General features: G+C 54.0%; 1 protein-coding gene and 1 non-coding gene across 5 annotated transcripts in view; both read left to right on the top strand.

The window, feature by feature from the left end:
- Positions 1 to 18057, top strand: part of ZBTB7C (zinc finger and BTB domain containing 7C) — a 384349-nt gene that overhangs the window by 356130 nt on the left and 10162 nt on the right. For all 4 annotated transcript variants that reach the window (XM_018039559.1, XM_018039560.1, XM_018039558.1 and 1 more), the window contains one exon: positions 12032 to 13237. In XM_018039559.1, the coding sequence (XP_017895048.1) occupies positions 12048 to 13237 (1190 nt within the window). In that variant the 5' untranslated portion in view covers positions 12032 to 12047. The remainder of the gene's footprint in view (positions 1 to 12031; positions 13238 to 18057) is intronic.
- On the top strand, positions 5613 to 5685 carry TRNAG-UCC. Its single transcript has one exon. It is a non-coding gene; the product is annotated as a tRNA-Gly (tRNA).

Genomic DNA, 18057 nt, shown 5'->3' with positions numbered 1-18057 from the left:
GGTCACGTGCCCATCATCCTGCCTGGTGTGGTCAAATACTAATCCCCTCCTGACCTTGCAGATAGAACACTTGTCCTCTGAAAGCCCAGTGTGCGTGCATAGTTATTTCCCTGTATAACCTGGCAGCGTCTCTGAGACACCTGGGGTGAGGTTGAGGGTGTGGGGGACTGAATCAGGAAGTTTACGGTCTGGTACAGCAGTCCCAAGACTGCAGAAGCTGAGCTGTTCATGCCCTCAGAATCCAGAGATCCACCCTGGAACCTAAAGACTGAAGTGGGTCAGCTGGAGGATGTCAGCACCAGCAAGGGACCTTCACAGCCTCCTGGTCTCACATAAAAGAAGCTCAGAAAGGGCGTGTGGCCAATCCAAGGTCACCAAGAACTCAGCTGCAGGGCAGAGATGAATTGTCAGTGCAGACTGGTACCTCCTCTCCCAAAGCATTGTCGCCCCCTCTGCCAACTGCGCACCTGGGCATGTCTCAGCACCTCCTCTTCAGGCCCTTTCCCAGAACAGAGCTCTGGCCCTGTCTCCTGGAGCGGCTTCCTTTCTCCCACCGTCAAGTTCCCTGGTTCGGCAGCAATAGGCAAAGTACAGGGAGCCCTGAGTGCGCGGATCAAGGTGGCCTGAAGGCAGGGCGAGCTCCAGCAGGCCAGCTGTGCAGCCACGTTGGTGCCTTTTAAAAGAAACACTACAATACATCCCCAGGAAGGGTTCAAATAAGTGGGGACTCTTAACTTGCTCCAAGCACAACTCCTTAAATAACTCACACAATCTAAACCATTCCCACCCCTCTGCAGGAGACAGCCCCTTTGGGCAGAAATGCTAAGGAAATAGGGCTCCCAGGGGGCTCCTGTGTGGCCCCTGCCTCCCCACCCCCCGGGAGCTCGTGGCTGTGGGGAGCATAGCCCACCAGCCTGCCAGCAGGGACGCCTGGAGAAGGCAGCAGAGGCAGCTGGGATTCTGAAATTCAGTAACCCGGGGCCGAGTGCTGTTTATGGGAAACAAGTGATTTATTTTATTATCCAAATTTTCAGCGGTTTAATAAGGTTTAATAAGCCTCCCAAGGAGTTTTCTGGCTCGGGAAATCGCCTGTAGTAAACACAAGTAGTAAATCCTTTATTCTGAACGTAAAGAGGTGTGCAGTATTTCTTAAAAGAAAACAAGTCTTTCCCCTCCACCTCGCCTGCCTCTCTCTCTAATAGATAAAGGATGAATAAATGATTAAAGAACAACCGTTTGAAGGGATACCACTTATTTGTCCAGCCCAGACTCCCATGGCCAACCCAGGCAGCACAGGGGTCCCTCCCCACGGCAGCTTCGGGTGGTCTCAGCCCCCACAGCCTTGCTCCAGGCCACGCTGCCCTTAGACAATCCAGCCCAAGGGGCACAGCAGGGGTACCCCCAGAGTATGGCCTTAGGGAGTATGTGAGCTCTGCAGTGTTATTGCTGGACTTTGTCACTTGACCTCACTTCCCTTTTGTTCCTTGGTCTGTAAAATGGGTATCGTACAGGCTTCACTGCCACCATGAAGATGAAAGTGCTTTGAAAAGTAGTAGTAGTAGTGAAAGTCACCCAGTCGTGTCTGACTCCTGCAACCCCATGGACTGTAGCCCACTAGGCTCCTCTGTCCCTGGGATTCTCCAGGCAAGAATACTGGAGTGGGTTGCCACTTCCTTCTCCAGGGGATCTTCCCGACCCAGGGATCGAACCCAAGTCTCCTGCATTGCAGGCAGATGCTTTACCAATTGAGCTATGAGGGAAGCCCCACTTTGAAAAGAAACAGGCTCTAAGCCACCCCTTGAGGGAGGGGACAGGACAGAGGCCCCAGCACGTCCACTTGGAGTTCACCTAGATGCTGTGAAGAACAGGTTCCTCTGAAACCTGGGAGTGTTAGTCACTCAGCCATGTCTGACCATTTGTAGCCCCATGGACTGTAGCCCGCCAGGCTCCTCTGTCCGTGGAATCCTCCAGGCAAGAAAACTGGACTGCATTGCCATTCCCTTCTTTCACTTTCACGGGATGCTGTGAAGAGCAGGTTCCTCTAGGGGGAGATTAAACAACTCGGACACTCAGGTGCCCCAGCCCCACCCTCGGGACCAAAGCCCACGAGGACAGCTGTCCCTCGCGGTTTGTCGCCCATCACTCCAGCTGCCCTCTGGGGCACCCCCAAGTCTGTCCTGAGTGTGTCTCATCCCCATACAAACGTGGCTCGTGTCCTCCCTGCAAACTCCCACGGGGCTCCTAGGCTTTGTTCTGATAAAAACCAAACCCGTGTGGGATGTGGAGGGGTACTGATGGTGAGGGTGGGGGTGAAAAGAGAGATGCCACAGGAGACAGTGGGCAGGGCGTGGGTGACAAGTTAGGGGGTCTGGGGTCTCTATCACTTCCTGACCTTGTTCTGTGACCCTGGGTGGGTCATTTCACCAGCACGAGCTTAGGTTTCTCACCAGCACGTGGGCCAAATAATTCCTTCTGTACCAGGGGGTCCTAAGAAAATGTATAGAGGAAAGTGGGTATGCCCCACAAACACGCAGCATGGTATGTCAGGGGCTTTGGACAGCAGTAAGGCAGGGACTCGAATGTCTGGTCTCAGGAGCAAAAGCTCAGGCCCCCCAGGAATCGGGATGTGGGGAGAACCCCTCTGTGTGGGGTCAGGAACACAGGAGTGCCTGCCTGCCAGGCTGGTTCTGCCCTTTCACATGGTGTCGTATGAGTGGAGGGGTCAGGCATTGGCGGGGGTTGGGGGGGGTGGTAAGCAGGCAGAGAATGAGGGAGCACGACCATGTGTGGCAGAGAGGGCCTGCATTCCAGCTGTCAGAGAGCATCTGGCACGGCCGTCACCGTTGGCAGAGGAGGGAGACCCAGAGCTCATTTCACAGAAACCAGGCAGCTCCAAGCCCTGGGCCCGAGGCTGAGCTGGGGACCGCAGGCTCCAGGCATGTCTTGGCAGGGTGGCAGAGCAGGTGGGGCAGCCCCCTGCTGGAGGTGCTCTGGGAGGCGGGCCGCAGGCTGGAAGTTGAGGAGGTCCTGCCCAGCCTTCCAGCCCACATGTCTGGCCCAGCCTCTGGGGTATTCCAGGCCTGAGGGGTGTGGCTGCCCTGCTTAGGGGAACTGCCAAGGGCAGGGTAGGGTGTGCCCAGCAGGGCTCCATGGGGCCGGCCAGCTGCTTGGGCCAGGCCTCCCTGCCCTGCCCCTGCCCTGGCCCACCAGCCCCGGGCAGGTTTCTGTGCCTATACGGACCACAGAGATGCTAAGAACCTGCTCAGAGGAGGTAGCCAGCTGCTACCTAGCCTCATTCCCAAATCTGGAAAAGAATCCACATGCCTTCTCTGCCCCTGCAGAACCCCACCCTTGCCCTCCTGGAGACACTGATTCTGCCAGGCCAGGGCAGGGAGGGGCTAGAGGCTGGAGGTGTGGGGTGGGGATACTCCCAGGGCAGAAAGAGCCTGCCAGCTGGGCCCAGTTCGCCATGGGGATTTGGCAGATGGAAACATCACTCTGGGCCCCAGATTTGCTGACCTGAGCATGATTCAAGGAGGTGCTGGATTTGTGCATCACAACAATAGAATTGTCCTGAAAGTCATATCACTGAGGCAACCATGGAGGACAGGAAAGAGATGGGACTGGAGAAGAAATCAAGCTGTGTGACTTGGGGCAAGTGACTCAGCCTCTCTGATCCCCATCAAATGGGAATCGTCATAAGGATGAAATGAACAGATAGAAATACTTTATGAATGATAGGGTTCTGTTCAAATATCAGGTGTCCCTAAGGCAGAGGACTGGGGCTGCCCACCACCTTTTGTAGGGACTTCCCTGTTGGCTCAGACAGTAAAGCGTCCGCCCACAATGCAGGAATGAAAGTGAAAGTGAAGTCACTCAGTTGTGTCCGACTCTTTGTGACCCCGTGAACTGTAGCATATCAGGCTCCTCCGTCCATGGAATTTTCCAGGCAAGAGTGCTAGAGTGGATTGCCATTTCCTTCTCCAGGGGATCTTCCCGACCCAGGAATCGAACCCGGGTCTCCCGCGTTGCAGGCAGACGCTTTACCGTCTGAGCCACCAGGGAAACCCCGGGTTCAATCTCTGGGTTGGGAAGATCTCCTGGAGAAGGAAATGGCAACCCACTCCATTATTCTTGCCTGGATAATCCCATGGACGGAGGAACCTGGCAGGCTATAGTCCATGGGGTCGCAAAGAGTTGGACACGACTGAGTGACTTCACTTTCTTTCTTTTCTTACCACCTTTTGTGACTTTAAACCTCTCCCTACCATGTATTTGAACCAACCTCGTTCATTCAGCATCTCCCATGTTCCTGCTTGATAGCATCCTGATAATGATACAGACATATAAGAGACAAACTCTGCCCCGGAGCAGATGAGACCCATGCAATCACTTCCCCAGTTCCCAGATAAGCAAACTTGAGAGCACCAGGAGTATATACAAAATTGACCCATCCCTGCATTTCATGTTCCTAGTAAAGCCAGCCCTAGAATATGGGGCGCCTACCAGCCAGGCAGCCCTACACCTGGCTGGGGGCACAAGCTTGGGCATCAAAGCATCTAGCTCTAGTTCTAGCTCTGATACTAATGTGCTATGTGACCTTGGGCATCAGCTCGTCTCTGTGCCTCATTTTCTTTATCTGTAAAATAGGCATAAAGTTTCTACCCGCCTTGCCTGCCTCTTTGGGTTAGGAGTCCATGAAACAGGACATATGGAAGGACCTTGGATGTTATGGTGTCCTCCACATGGGAGGGTAGCCCTGGGAGTGTCTTTGGGAGAGGTGATTAAACAGTGTGATCTCTGCAAAACTATACAGAAAGCAAATTAGGTTCTGGTATGAGCCCATCTCCCTCTGCCGAGACCCCTGTTAGGACTCTGTTCCCTCCTGGACTTCATAATTGCCAGCAGTGGTTGAGCACCTCCTCTGTCCCAGCAGCACTGACCTCATTTGATTGGCCCAGCCACTCTGTGGAGTGGACGTTATTATCATCCCCACGATCAGATAAAGAAACTGAGCTCAGGAGGGTAATACTAAGTACCCGAGGCCAGGAAGTGGACCCAGGACATCTGAAAGCAGGGTCCTTACTCTCCACCTCCCATTAGAAACCCCCTGTGGTCAGATGGCCATCAGCCAAGTTCAGGCACATGCTGGTTGGGAGCAAGTTCTTGTGAGAGCCTGCTCGGTACCCAGGTTCAACACACTTTCAGAGGGGACTCAAGAGATCCAAAGTTTTCCAAATCCAAATGCTGTGGGGCTGGTCCTTCCTGCCTCTCTGCCCAACGAAATCCTCTCTATCCTTCACAGCTCAGAAAGGGCCCCTCCTGCAAACCTGCTTGGATCCCTCAGCCCACAGGGGTCTGCTATACCCTTGTCCTTATTTCTCATGTGCCCTCAGTCCTGAGTCCCCCAGGCCTCCATGGGTCTCAGGCCCCTGCTGCACACCCCTAAGCTCTATCTCTGATTAAATCTCTAAACCTCTGACAGGTAGGGTCCCAACCCTCACCCCCATATGGACTTTGTAGGAACAGCATGGTAAAGAGGAATGAACATGAGCTTTGGTGCCAAATGCAGCCAAGTTCAAATCTTGGCTTAGGCACTGTGTCTAGGGACTTCCCTGATGGTCCAGTGGTTAAGACTCTGTGCTTCCAATACAGGGGACACAGGTTCGATCCCTGGTCAGGGAACTAAGATCCCATCTGCTACGCAGTACAGCCAAGACACTGTGTCTGCCATTAGGCAAGTCACTCACCCTCTCCATACTCTTTGCCGCTAAATTGGAGGTGATGATAAAAATGTGTACCTTTCAGGATTGTGTTGGGTGAAGAAGGATTAGAGGTTCAATGGCAGACATGTTACAGGCACTTGATTAATGGTAGCTGGTATTGATTGTTACTAGAAATGTTGGCTTGCTTGCTTGAATGATGGGGTTATTAGAATAGGACACAAATGAAAAACAAAAATTCAAGTCACACTCAAAAAATTAGTTCTGGAGGACTTCTAGAGCCAGGTTTTTCAATGCATTTCTGTAAGTCCAAGGCCCTCTCTCTCCAAAGGCTCCACCTCCATCTCGTCTCCATTCCTCTCGTAGGAGCAGGCCCTCCCCTTCTTTCGCTGGTGAGTTGGGGGCGTGATGAAGCTCCCTGTAGTAGAAGGGGGCAGGTAGAGTACCTGAGGCAAGTGATATTCTCATGCTGTAACTGAATAAACCTAGGCCAGAGCTAAGAAATGCTGCCCTTGCCAGACAAGCTATGTGGTCACACCTTGGCTTCCAGAACCTTCCACTGAGGGCACAGGCCCAGGGGAGGCTGTGGTGGGCTTCACATCCCCTGGAATGGGGACCACACCTGTGCCCTTCCTCCATTTTCAAGCACCTCTTTCCCCCTTTCTGTCCTCTGCCTTTACTTCTGGGCTCTATATTTTTTCTAGCCCCTTCCTACAAGCCTCTCCTAACTGTTAAAGAGGTTTGGTTTTGCTTTTCGTGTGTGTGTGATTTTCTTTCCTGAGCGTGTTATTCTTGGAGACAGAGCACCTTCACTTGGGCCATGGGAGGGCGGGCCCGATGGGAAGGGGGGCTGGACATTTCATTCCTTCTGGAACACTGCTGTCTGCAGACCCTCCAGGCATGGGACTCTCAGGGTCACCAGGGAAGCTTCTAGAGTGCAGGGTGGGGGTACTTCTCCCCCAAAAGTCAATAAAACAGCAAGCCACAGCCTCCATTCCCCTGCTACCTCCTGCCAGGAAAAACAGCACCCCCCTCCCAGCTCTCTGGTTACTTCTGTTCCTCCAGGAAAGGGACAAAGAGTCCAAACCATGCCACGGTGAGAAGTCCCTGCTGGACAGACCAGCCTTCAAGTCCAGAGTCACCCAGGCCTATCGCGCCCTCCTCGTGGCCAGATTCACTCTGTGCTTCTAGCTCCTCAAGGCCGTGTGTGCAGGTGTGCTAAATCACTGCAGTCGTGTCCAGCTCTCTGTGACCCCTGGACTGTAGCCTCTCAGGCTCCTCTGTCTGTGGGATTCTCCAGGCAAGGCTACTGGAGTGGGTTGTCATGCCCTTCTCCGGGGGATCTTCCCAACCCAGGGATCAAACTCATGCCTCTTATGTCTCCAGCATTGGCAGGCAGGTTCTTTACCACTAGCGCCACCTGGGAAGCCCCTCCTCACAGTCATGGCTCCAGTTACCAGATTTCCCCTGTTCATCCAATGACAAGATGAGAAAAAAGAAGCTCAGAGAGGTGATGGGGCCTCTCAAAGTCACACAGCTGTGGTTCCTGACCCTCAGGCCCTAGCACAACCAGGCTCCAAAAGCATGGGAGGCAGGACATGTCAAGTCAGGATGGTGTGATCCATCCCTTGGAGCGCTCAAGCAAGACCCTGACTACCCCCATCCCATCCAGTGGGTTCCCAACCCCTCTATTTAAGAACATGGGGATGCGTCTAAGGAATTGTGGGAATTTTTCCTGGAAAACATTTCAAAAACATTTTTGTCTTTAAATGAATAAGCCCTTGGCAAGCAAGAAAACTTGCTTGAAAGAACTAATTTCTTGAGGTCTTACTGATTTGGGCTTTTAACAGTTGAAGGGGTGTTTCATTCACAAATGGTGTTTTCAGAGGAAAAGGGTCCTCTGAGGGTCAGGACCCTGCTACCATTAGGGCATCTTTGTGGGAATTAGAAAAAGGTATCATTTTCTCAATACATCTACTTTCATCTATCAAACCAGTGTCATAATATACTGATTTTGTTCAGTTCAGTTCAGTTCAGTCGCTCAGTCGTGTCCGACTCTTTGCAACCCCATGAATCGCAGCACACCAGGCCTCTCTGTCCATCACCAACTCCCGGAGTTCACTCAAACTCATGTCCATCGAGTCAGTGATGCCATCCAGCCATCTCATCCTCTGTCGTCCCCCTTTCCTCCTGCCCCCAATCCCTCCCAGCATCAGAGTCTTTTCCAATGAGTCAACTCTTTGCATGAGGTGGCCAAAGTACTGGAGTTTCAGCTTTAGCATCATTCCTTCCAAAGAACACCCAGGGCTAATCTCCTTTAGAATGGACTGGTTGGATCTCCTTGCAGTCCAAGGGACTCTCAAGAGTCTTCTCCAACACTACAGTTCAAAAGCATCAATTCTTCGGTGCTCAGCTTTCTTCACAGTCCAACTCACATCCATACGTGACCACTGGAAAAACCATAGCCTTGACTAGACGGACCTTAGTCGGCAAAGTAATGTTACTGCTTTCCAATACGCTGTCTAGGTTGGTCATAACTTTCCTTCCAAGGAGGAAGCGTCTTTTAATTTCATGGCTGCAATCACCATTTGCAGTGATTTTGGAGCCCCCAAAAATAAAGTCTGACACTGTTTCCACTGTTTCCCCTGTTTCCCCATCTATTTTCCATGAAGTGATGGGAGCGGATGCCATGATCTTAGTTTTCTGAATGTTGAGCTTTAAGACAACTTTTTCACTCTCCTCTTTCACTTTCAACAAGAGGCTTTTTAGTTCCTCTTCACTTTCTGCCATAAGGGTGGTATCATCTGCATATCTGAGGTGATTGATATTTCTCCCGACAATCTTGATTCCAGCTTGTATTTCCTCCAGTCCAGCGTTTCTCATGATGTACTCTGCATATAAGTTAAATAAGCAGGGTGACAACATACAGCCTTGACGTACTCCTTTTCCTGTTTGGAACTAGTCTGTTGTCCCATATCCAGTTCTAACTGTTGCTTCCTGACCTGCATACAGGTTTCTCAAGAGGCAGGTCAGGTGGTCTGGTAGTCCCATCTCTTTCAGAATTTTCCACAGTTTATTGTGATCCACACAGTCAAAAGCTTTGGCATAGTCAATAAAGCAGAAATAGATGTTTTTCTGGAAATCTCTTGCTTTTTCCATGATCCAGCGGATGTTGGCAATTTCATCTCTGGTTCCTCTGCCTTTTCTAAAACCAGCTTGAACATCAGGGAGTTCACGGTTCATGTATTGCTGAAGCCTGGCTTGGAGAATTTTGAGCATTACTTTGCTAGCGTGTGAGATGAGTGCAATTGTGTGGTAGTTTGAGCATTCTTTGGCATTGCCCTTCTTTGGGATTGGAATGAAAACTGATTTTGTTAGAAGATAGTATTTAACTGCCATTGCCAGAAAGCATCCTGATAAATATCACAGGTCTATAATGTCTATGAATAGTGAATAGTGCCTCTGGATAGCCTGTTGTATCATCTTTTATCTCCCTGGATTATTTATTATGTTATCTATTGGTGTATAACAAATTACTCTAAAGTTGAGCAACTGAAAACAAGAATAAACATTTACTATCTCCCAGTTTCTATGAGTCAGGAATTCAGAAGCAGCTTTGCTAAGTGGTTCTGAGTCAGTCTCTTTCATGAGGTTGCAGTCAGGATGTCAGGGGGCTGCTGTCATCTGAAGGCTTGACTGGGGCTCAATGACCCAGTCTCCTGGTGGTCACTCACACAGCTCAGCCCCTCGCCATGTGGACCTTCCATAGAACTGTCCTGATGACATGGCAGCTGGCATCCCCTGGAGCAAGTGATCCCAGAGAGATCCAGGCAGACACAGCAATGTCTTTTATGATTTCGCCAGCATTTGGTGTTGTCACTTCTTGCTACTTTAGCCACTCCGATAGGTGTGTAGTGCTATCTTATTCCTCTTTGGTGGATCTTGCTCCACCTTTTTCATAGTTGTTATGTCCCTGTAAGCTCTTTTAGAGCAGGGTCCTGCTTGGTCTGCTCTCTGTGCATTCCCACACCCCAGGGCAGTGCCGCGTTCAGGAAGACACCCAATGACTATTCAGGCAATGAACACATGGCCTGCAGGGCCTCTGGTCCTTTTTAAAAACAAGAGGAAAACAGCGAGGCCTTTGCTCTAGGAAACGGCTTGAACACCTGCCCAGGTGGGATTGCTCAGGAAAGGCTAAGGCCCTCCATCACCCATAGAGAAGCAGGGAGGAGGGGGCGGAGCACCCAGCACCCTGACACCCCCCTGTGTCCCTGGTGCCTCCAAGTCACTCGGGGCCCACATTGTGGGCCTGACACTTCTCCCTTGTCCCTTTCTGCTGCATCTGCCTTCTCAGGGCAGAAACATCCAGAAGATCAGTGTGTGGGAATTCCCAGAGCTCTTGCCACTGGGCCGTGGGGCTTCCTGGCTTTGTTTCCCTTTTTCTTTTCTCCCCACTGTAACTGCACCCAGGAAAGGGCCAGGCCTTGGCTAGTATTTACCTATGGGCCATGACCAAGCTTTGCCCAGAGCAGCAGAGCCCTCCCCATGCCCTGGCATTAAAAATTAGGGTGGCTTGTTGTCCACATTGACTCTGTTCTGCTCCCTGAAGGGAGGGGGTGCCTGCTGTCTTCTGCCCGGACCCCTCCTTCTGACCCCCCTCCCTCCTAGCAGCTATCACTGGCCACACTGTGTTTAATGTACAGATAATCCTGAAGTATCTCAGAAGAGGCTTCTCCCCGCAGGGAAATGTTTCCCTGAGAGTAACAGAATACTGACATGATAAATTAGCTAACAATGCACTTGAATTTAACACTGAATATAACTTGAATTTAACACTGAATATAAATATTTATCACATGGCTCAAGATATACGTATGTAGGAGGTCACTGTTTTTTAAAAAACCAAGAATGGCAAGTGAAGGGAAACCTCATCAACTAAGATGAAGCCAGAAGTTAAGGTCAGAAGGCAAAACACCTGCCGTAAGGCCCCCCATTCCCTTCCAAAAAAGGGGTCACAAAATTGGTTTAAGGTTTAGTAACTGTGTCAGTATGCTGCTGCTGCTGCTAAGTCGCTTCTGTTGTGTCCGTCTCTGTGCAACCCTGTAGACGGCAGCCCACCAGGCTCCCCCGTCCCCGGGATTCTCCAGCCAAGAATACTGGAGTGGGTTGCCATTTCCTTCTCCAATGCATGAAAGTGAAAAGTGAAAGTGAAGTCGCTCAGTCGTGTCCGACTCTTCGAGATCCCATGGACTGCAGCCTACCAGGCTCCTCCATCCATGGGCCTTTCCAGGCAAGAGTACTGGAGTGGGGTGCCATTGGTACGCTAGGGCTGTGATAACAAAGTACCACGGAGCAGGGCTTAAAGAGCAAGACTGATTTTTGCACAGTTCTAGAGGCTGGATCTAGTCCAAGATCAAGGTGTTGCGGGGTCCATTTCCTTTGAGGCCTCTCTCTTCAGCTTGCTGTCTCCACCTCCCTCCACCGCCCCCTCTGCCCCATGTTCTCACATGGTCTCCCCTCTGGGGGTCACGCTGGATAAGAGCCCACTCATAGGACCCCGTTTTAACCTTCATTACCTCTTTAAAGACCCTACCTCCATACACAGTAACACTCTGACATCCTGGAGCTTGAGACTTCAATATGCTGAAGCTGGACCAGGGAACAACTCAGCTACCGTTAGCAGTCCCGTTGTTAGTACAGCCACATTAGTAGCCAAAAGCAGCAAAATGGGAGTCTGTGACAGGAGGCAGAGGATCTGTGAAATAAACCAAAGCCTTCTCCCAGCGGGAGCCCTGAGTCATGAGAGAGGACTCCCGCTTTGGCCCCTGACTGGCGGACGCGGTGGGAGTCAGGAGTGGCCCCCCTTCCCCCAGCACACAGAGCAGGGGAGCCTCACGTGGCCAGCCAGCCTTGCGTTCAGGACTTGCACATTCCCAAAGTGGAATTTGATGAAATCATGCCCGAGGGGAGACTCCATAGCCTTCGCTAAAAGGCAGGCGCCAGCTGCCCAATGAGGAGCCCAGCTTCCAGGGCCTTCGGGGTTCTGGGAAGAGCCCAGTAGTACCTTGAGAAGGGGCACTTGGGAGTGGGGCTCTGAGTGACAGGTGAGAGTGGGGAAAGCTGAGGAAGAGGGGGCAGCTCCCTAGCAGAGGAGGAGGGAGGGGAGCCCCAAGCAAAGGCAGGGGTGGGATAGGAGAGCACCGCGGAGGCCCACCAGCCTGACCTCCCTGGGCCAGGATCCCAGAGCTGGCGTCCCCTCCAGGGGCCAGGTCCTCTAACTCAATCTCTTCCTGTGTGTGTCCCTGCAGGGCTCCGGCTGAGAACATGGCCAATGGCATTGACGAGCTGATTGGCATTCCCTTCCCCAACCACAGCAGCGAGGTCCTCTGCAGCCTGAACGAGCAGCGGCATGACGGGCTGCTGTGCGACGTGCTCCTGGTGGTGCAGGAGCAGGAATACCGCACCCACCGCTCGGTCCTGGCCGCCTGCAGCAAGTACTTCAAGAAGCTCTTCACGGCCGGCACCTTAGCCAGCCAGCCCTACGTCTACGAGATTGACTTCGTCCAGCCCGAGGCGCTGGCCGCCATCCTGGAGTTCGCTTACACCTCCACACTCACCATCACCGCCTCCAACGTCAAGCACATCCTCAACGCCGCCAGGATGCTGGAGATCCAGTGCATCGTGAACGTGTGCCTGGAGATCATGGAGCCCGGGGGGGACAAGGAGGATGACGACGACGACGAGGAGGACGATGATGAGGACGAAGAGGAGGAGGAGGAGGAGGAAGAGGAGGACGACGACGATGACACGGAGGATTTTGCTGATCAAGAAAACTTGCCTGACCCCCAGGACATCAGTTGCCACCAAAGCCCTTCCAAGTCGGACCACCTCTCAGAGAAGGCTTATTCGGACACACCCAGGGACTTCCCCGACTCCTTCCAGGCCGGCAGCCCGGGCCACCTGGGCGTGATCCGGGACTTCTCCATCGAATCTCTGCTGAGGGAGAACCTGTACCCCAAAGCCAGCCTCCCCGACAGGAGACCCTCCTTATCTCCATTCGCCCCGGACTTCTTTCCGCACCTCTGGCCAGGGGACTTCGGTGCCTTTGCCCAGCTGCCTGAGCAGCCCATGGACAGTGGGCCCCTGGACCTGGTCATCAAGAACCGCAAGATCAAGGAAGAGGAGAAGGAGGAGCTACCCCCACCCCCACCGCCGCCTTTCCCCAACGATTTCTTCAAGGACATGTTCCCGGACCTTCCCGGGGGCCCCCTGGGCCCCATCAAGGCGGAGAATGACTACGGTGCCTATCTCAACTTCCTGAGCGCCACCCACCTGGGGGGCCTCTTCCCGCCCTGGCCGCTGGTGGAGGAGCGCAAGCTGAAGCCCAAGGCCTCTCAGCAGTGCCCCATCTGCCACAAAGTCATCATGGGGGCGGGGAAGCTGCCGCGGCACATGAGGACCCACACCGGGGAGAAGCCATACATGTGCAACATCTGCGAGGTCCGCTTCACCAGGTGCGCCGGGCTGCCTGTGGGGGAGAGGCGGGGCTGGGCTGGCTGGGGGCGGGGTGGGGCGGGCCGGGGGCGGGGATGGGATGGCCGGGGCGGGGCTAGATGGGCGCAGGGAAAGGGCGGGGCTGGGTGCCGGGGGATCGGGGGGAGGGTGCTGGGAGGGCCGGGGGCGGGGCTGGGAGGGCCGGGGGCGGGGCGAGATGGGGGCAGGGAAAGGACGGGACGAGATGGGGCGGGGCGGGCTGGAGGCAGGGCTTGGAGAGCCGGGGCTGGTGGAAAGGGTCGGGGGGCCACCGGATGGAAAGGGGGCCACCGGGATGGAAAAGGACCCAGGTCAGGGGAGGTCCACTGGGGTCCTAGCCGCACAGCAAGCTCATTGTCATAGGTGCTGGGCATTACCAGGGGCAGTGATTTTCAAATATTTTCTCATATTACCCTACTAGGTGGAAGGCCAAGATATGAAATAGATCCGAGCAGAGCTGTCTGGTTAAGGCGGAAGTAGGGAAGCTCCCACTGCAGACCTGGGGAAGCCAGTTTGAAGCTCCCCAATGGCGTGCAGCAGCGACCCCCCCCCCCCCGCCTTTTTTTTATTTGGAGCACAGTCGGCATGCCAGGGCCTGTCCTGAGTGGATTCCTCAGACTACCCCTCCCGCCACGTCCTGAAAGTCAGGGAGGGCCATGGCCTTTGTCCACAGATGGGTGATCCGTCTCCTAGTAGCTAATCAGCCACCCCTAAGCCCAGTTGGGAAATGGCAGAGCTAGGACTTGAACCTCAGTGAGACCCCCAGAGGCCCTTTCAGTCCTATTTGGGGTCAGACCTACAGGATGTGCCTCCTTTTATGATGTCCCCCTTGACTGTCCCTGTTAGGAAGAGGGTTAACTTTATGCTGTTAATGAAAGTGGAAATTTGAAATCAGTACATAGTAAACCTTTCATCTTCCCTGGACTGTGTTCCATTCAGCACTCAAGTATTATATACCTCCTCTGCAGAGCAACTTTTGTGATCAAAACCGACTGGTGGGATCCTTTGGGGTCCGATTTGTCCAGGGCTAGGTTTCGAGGGGCTTCTTTGGGGGAGATAAGATCTGTTGGGATCAATGGTGGTCACTGATGTGGGGCTGACGCTCACAGCCATGTCCACGGTGGGAAGGTCCTGGTGAGCGCCCTGCGTCAGGGCTTACTCATTTCAGTGTGTCTATCTGATGTGGACAGAGCCTGGTGGGATCTGCCCTGGGATGGTGACTTCCTAGTCCAGGTCTTGTCCCCACATTGCCACTGTCCCCCCCAAAGGAGCCACCTCGAGAAACCCACACTTACTCCAGGGGCGCTGCTGTCACCCTTGGCAGTTTAGCTTTGGGAATTGCTGGGAGCTCATTCTTTTGCTTTTCCTCAGTGGACCCAAAGCTTCAGTTTTGAGGACAGAGTACTGTGTTTTGAATCAGGTAGATTATCAAATCAGTGGCAATGCTTTGAGGGGAACAACAAGATGAGTCCTGCTAAGTCACGAGACTCGCTCTCTCGGTGGCTTGAAAACTCTATTTGAGGTTGCCAGCGAGGGTCAGGGAATAGATGACAGTTGTGGAAACAGCTCTGCAGGCTCTTCCAGTGACTGCCTCAAAGGACAACTCTGATTGTTTCCAAGGTGGCCTTGGGTCCCCTTGCAGCTGCTGCTGTGAAGGAAACTCCAGCACACTCTCCCAGCTGCTCCGGGCTGACAGTAACTGGAGAATTTCCAGGTGTTAGAAGGGCAGGGACCCCCATATCTGGGGTGTGTCCCCTTCCAGCCCGCAGCGCTGACCTCAAGTGCTCACTTCTCTCATTGCTGCAGAGCAGCTAGATCCAAAGTCCCTAAGATTCACCCCCTCTCAGGTACTCCTCACTAACGGCCCTGCCACTCTGATGTCACCCCATCTCCCACCCTGCATTCACCTTAGATCTACAGAATACCTGAAATGCTTCACAAAAGCACAGCGATAACAGAAGGAAGACAAGCCAGAGCCCAGTCCAAATTCAAGTGCAGTTCATGCATCTGGAGCCAGGACCTTTAGCAGTCTGTGCTTCCAAGCCCAGCCCCTTGGGAATGACTTTAAGACGTGGACAGTCTTCACAGGCCAGATCCAGAAAAGCCAGCCCCTGAGTCCTGCCATCCAGGCTCCCCCTCCTTTGCTTGTCCCCTGAGCAGATGGTGGACACTGGGGACACCCCTCCCCACAGGGGAGGCCCAGGGCTGTGACTTCAGTGGTAGGTGCTGCATCGCAGGGTACCGCACGGGATCCTGTCCCTGCCCCCACCACCCCCCAAGTCCCCGTCTCCCTTCCCTCCCCCACTTTCCTCTGGGTCTTTCCCACAGTCTGCTTTCCATGAGGGCCATGTGGGGCTGAGTCCCTACCTTCCCTAGGGAAAGTTTTTAACTTGGTCAGTCAAGACAGTCAGACTTCTCACCCTCTTGACACCAGAACATCCTCTGCGTGGGCCTCCTGGCCGAGCTAGCCTCCATGCTGTGTTACATAGGAGGGTCGCATTCCAGACCCTCCCTCCCAACGCATTCCTGCTGATCACTGAGGGTGGCCTCTGTGCCCGCTGGCGGGCTCATCACCCCTCCAGGCCTGAGTAGCCCTCCAGCCCAGGGCCCTGGCCTCCATTCGGGTTAATCCTTCTCAGCCATCTGGGTCCCCAGGCCTGCTTCCAGCCGAAGCAGCTCCATGCCCACCTCTATCCGCAACTCCCCTCACTCTTTTCCCACTGGACACTGGCCCTCCTGAGAAAGACCAGAAAAGTTCTGGGACCCTCCCCCAGCACCTCCTCAGAGCAGAGATACTGGAAGTGGAGGGAGGTTGGGGACTCTTATTTCTCACTGTGGGCTGTGGCTGGATATGATGGACACTCCCTGACACCCCTCCCCATCACATTCCTCAGAATCACTGATTCCTTGCTTCCCTCCTGCCTCCTCCCCAGAGCTGCCCTGTAGGATTCCTTTCAAACATCAGAGAGCCTCAATCCTGGCCGTCCAGGTCGGGGTCAACCCTGGCTGTCCAGGATCGCCTGTGACTCTCACTATAGCCGAGTCCCCTCGCAGCCTTTCTGTGGGGACCTCCTTTGCAGCTGACTCCTTACAGCCACCAGCTGTAACCCCACCCTCCTTCCCCAGCTGGAGACTCTTCAGCTCCACTTACAGCCTCAGCTGCTGCCTCTTTGACTCAGAATTCCCAGTTTCCCTTGCAAGGCAAAGCCACTCGTTGGACTGGAGCCCGAGAGGCAGAGGGACCCGGGACATGCTGCCCTCCTGTCCTTCTCTTGGACACCGTTTTCCTTTCTGGGGCTGAGTCTTCGCCTAATTACAGCTGAGCTTCTGCCCTCTGGCCAGGTCTCCTTTCCTCTCTTCTTGATGCTGACACACTTTCCCTCCCTCCTGGGAGTTATGTCTCCCTGCAAGGTGGCCTTTTGGCTCAGGCTCTGAGTTTCGGCTTCCAGTGCCCACTCCCAGCATGTTCACACCCCATGGGAACATCATTCCTCATGACTTCAGCAGCACAGCATGGCAGAGGGACCTTGGGTCGGGGGCGGGGGGTGGTCTTCCAACAGAGCCCCTCCTGCCCCTAAGTTCCCACTTGCTGCTCTCATTCTGTGGGTGTCCGAGAAGGGCCTGAGGCCTCCTACCAGCATGTTGTCTATTCCTTGGCATCAGGAACCTCACCTCTGGGTTCCTGATTTCAGCCAGGCCCACGGTTGTCCCACCACTAGTTTTCCCAGCTCTGAGACAACCCTGGTGCCCCAGAAAAGGCCTCAGTGGCTTCAAACAGACTGTGTATCTCTGGCCCCATGCTGGCCCCTCCTAGCTCTGACCATCCTACGGTCACCTTGGCTCCTAGCCCTCTGTCTGTGCCTGAGTCTATGTGTCCACTCCCCCAGCCTGGTCCAAGGTCACCGTTTTCTTCCTGAGGCTGGCTGGGGCCTGTGCCGGCTGCAGAGACAGATCCTGATGAAACTAGTCCTGTGGCTCTCACTTGGGAGAGAGAAGAACTCCAGGACTTAGGGCAGAGGCAGTCTGGATCAAGATGCCCCTGACCCTCCTCATCTGAAAGTCTGGAAGCCCAGGCCAAAGGTCGAGACTCCAGGGGCCACCAGAGGTGCCCTAGGATGGGCCTTGAGGAGTGGGGAGCACGTGGGTCAGGGAAGATGGGAAGGTATTTGTCCTCTCTGCATGTCCTCTAGGATGCTGCTGTGCTTGGAGGGGCTTTTCCCTGCCCACCCACATCGCAGGGCCCTGGCTCCTTGTTGCCCCAGCCCCAGTCATCACTGCCAACTGGGCCTGGCCCCGAGTCTGTGAAGGCTTCGGAAGACTCTTGGGTCCTCCTGTCCTGCCACATGGGTCCTTGAGTGCAGGCAGCCTGTCCGGGGATCCCCTAGAGAGCATCACTGGGCAAGGTCCCCTCCCAGCCCCCGGCATCCTGTCTGCAGCCTGGCTCTCCCAGGTGCCTGGAGCCACAACTGTGAAGTCAAGAAACTGCAGCACTTGAGAAGAGACCAGTCTCCATGACAACAGAGGGCCCACAGAGGCCCTGGAAAAGGATGGGCAACCTCTGTGCCCCAGGGAGTCAGTCTCTGATGCCCCGCGATTCCCCCAGTCTCCACTAAATCCCCTGTAGACACCCCATAAAGCCTACGACTTTACCCTCCAACCCCAAAGCCCAGTGCAAGCCAGCTGCTGATTGCTCTATAGCCCAACAGCTGTTGGCTCTCAAGGCAAGGCCAGGAGCCTGGCTGTTGCTGCTTTTTTTTTTCTTTTCCTGTATTTTCTTTTTAGTTCTCCCACCCCTGGCAGC

This window comes from Capra hircus, chromosome 24, assembly GCF_001704415.2.
Source record: "Capra hircus breed San Clemente chromosome 24, ASM170441v1, whole genome shotgun sequence".
NCBI classification, from domain to species: Eukaryota; Metazoa; Chordata; class Mammalia; order Artiodactyla; family Bovidae; genus Capra; species Capra hircus.
The sequence above is the reverse complement of the archived record's forward strand: the minus strand, read 5'-3'. Positions and strand labels throughout refer to the sequence as shown.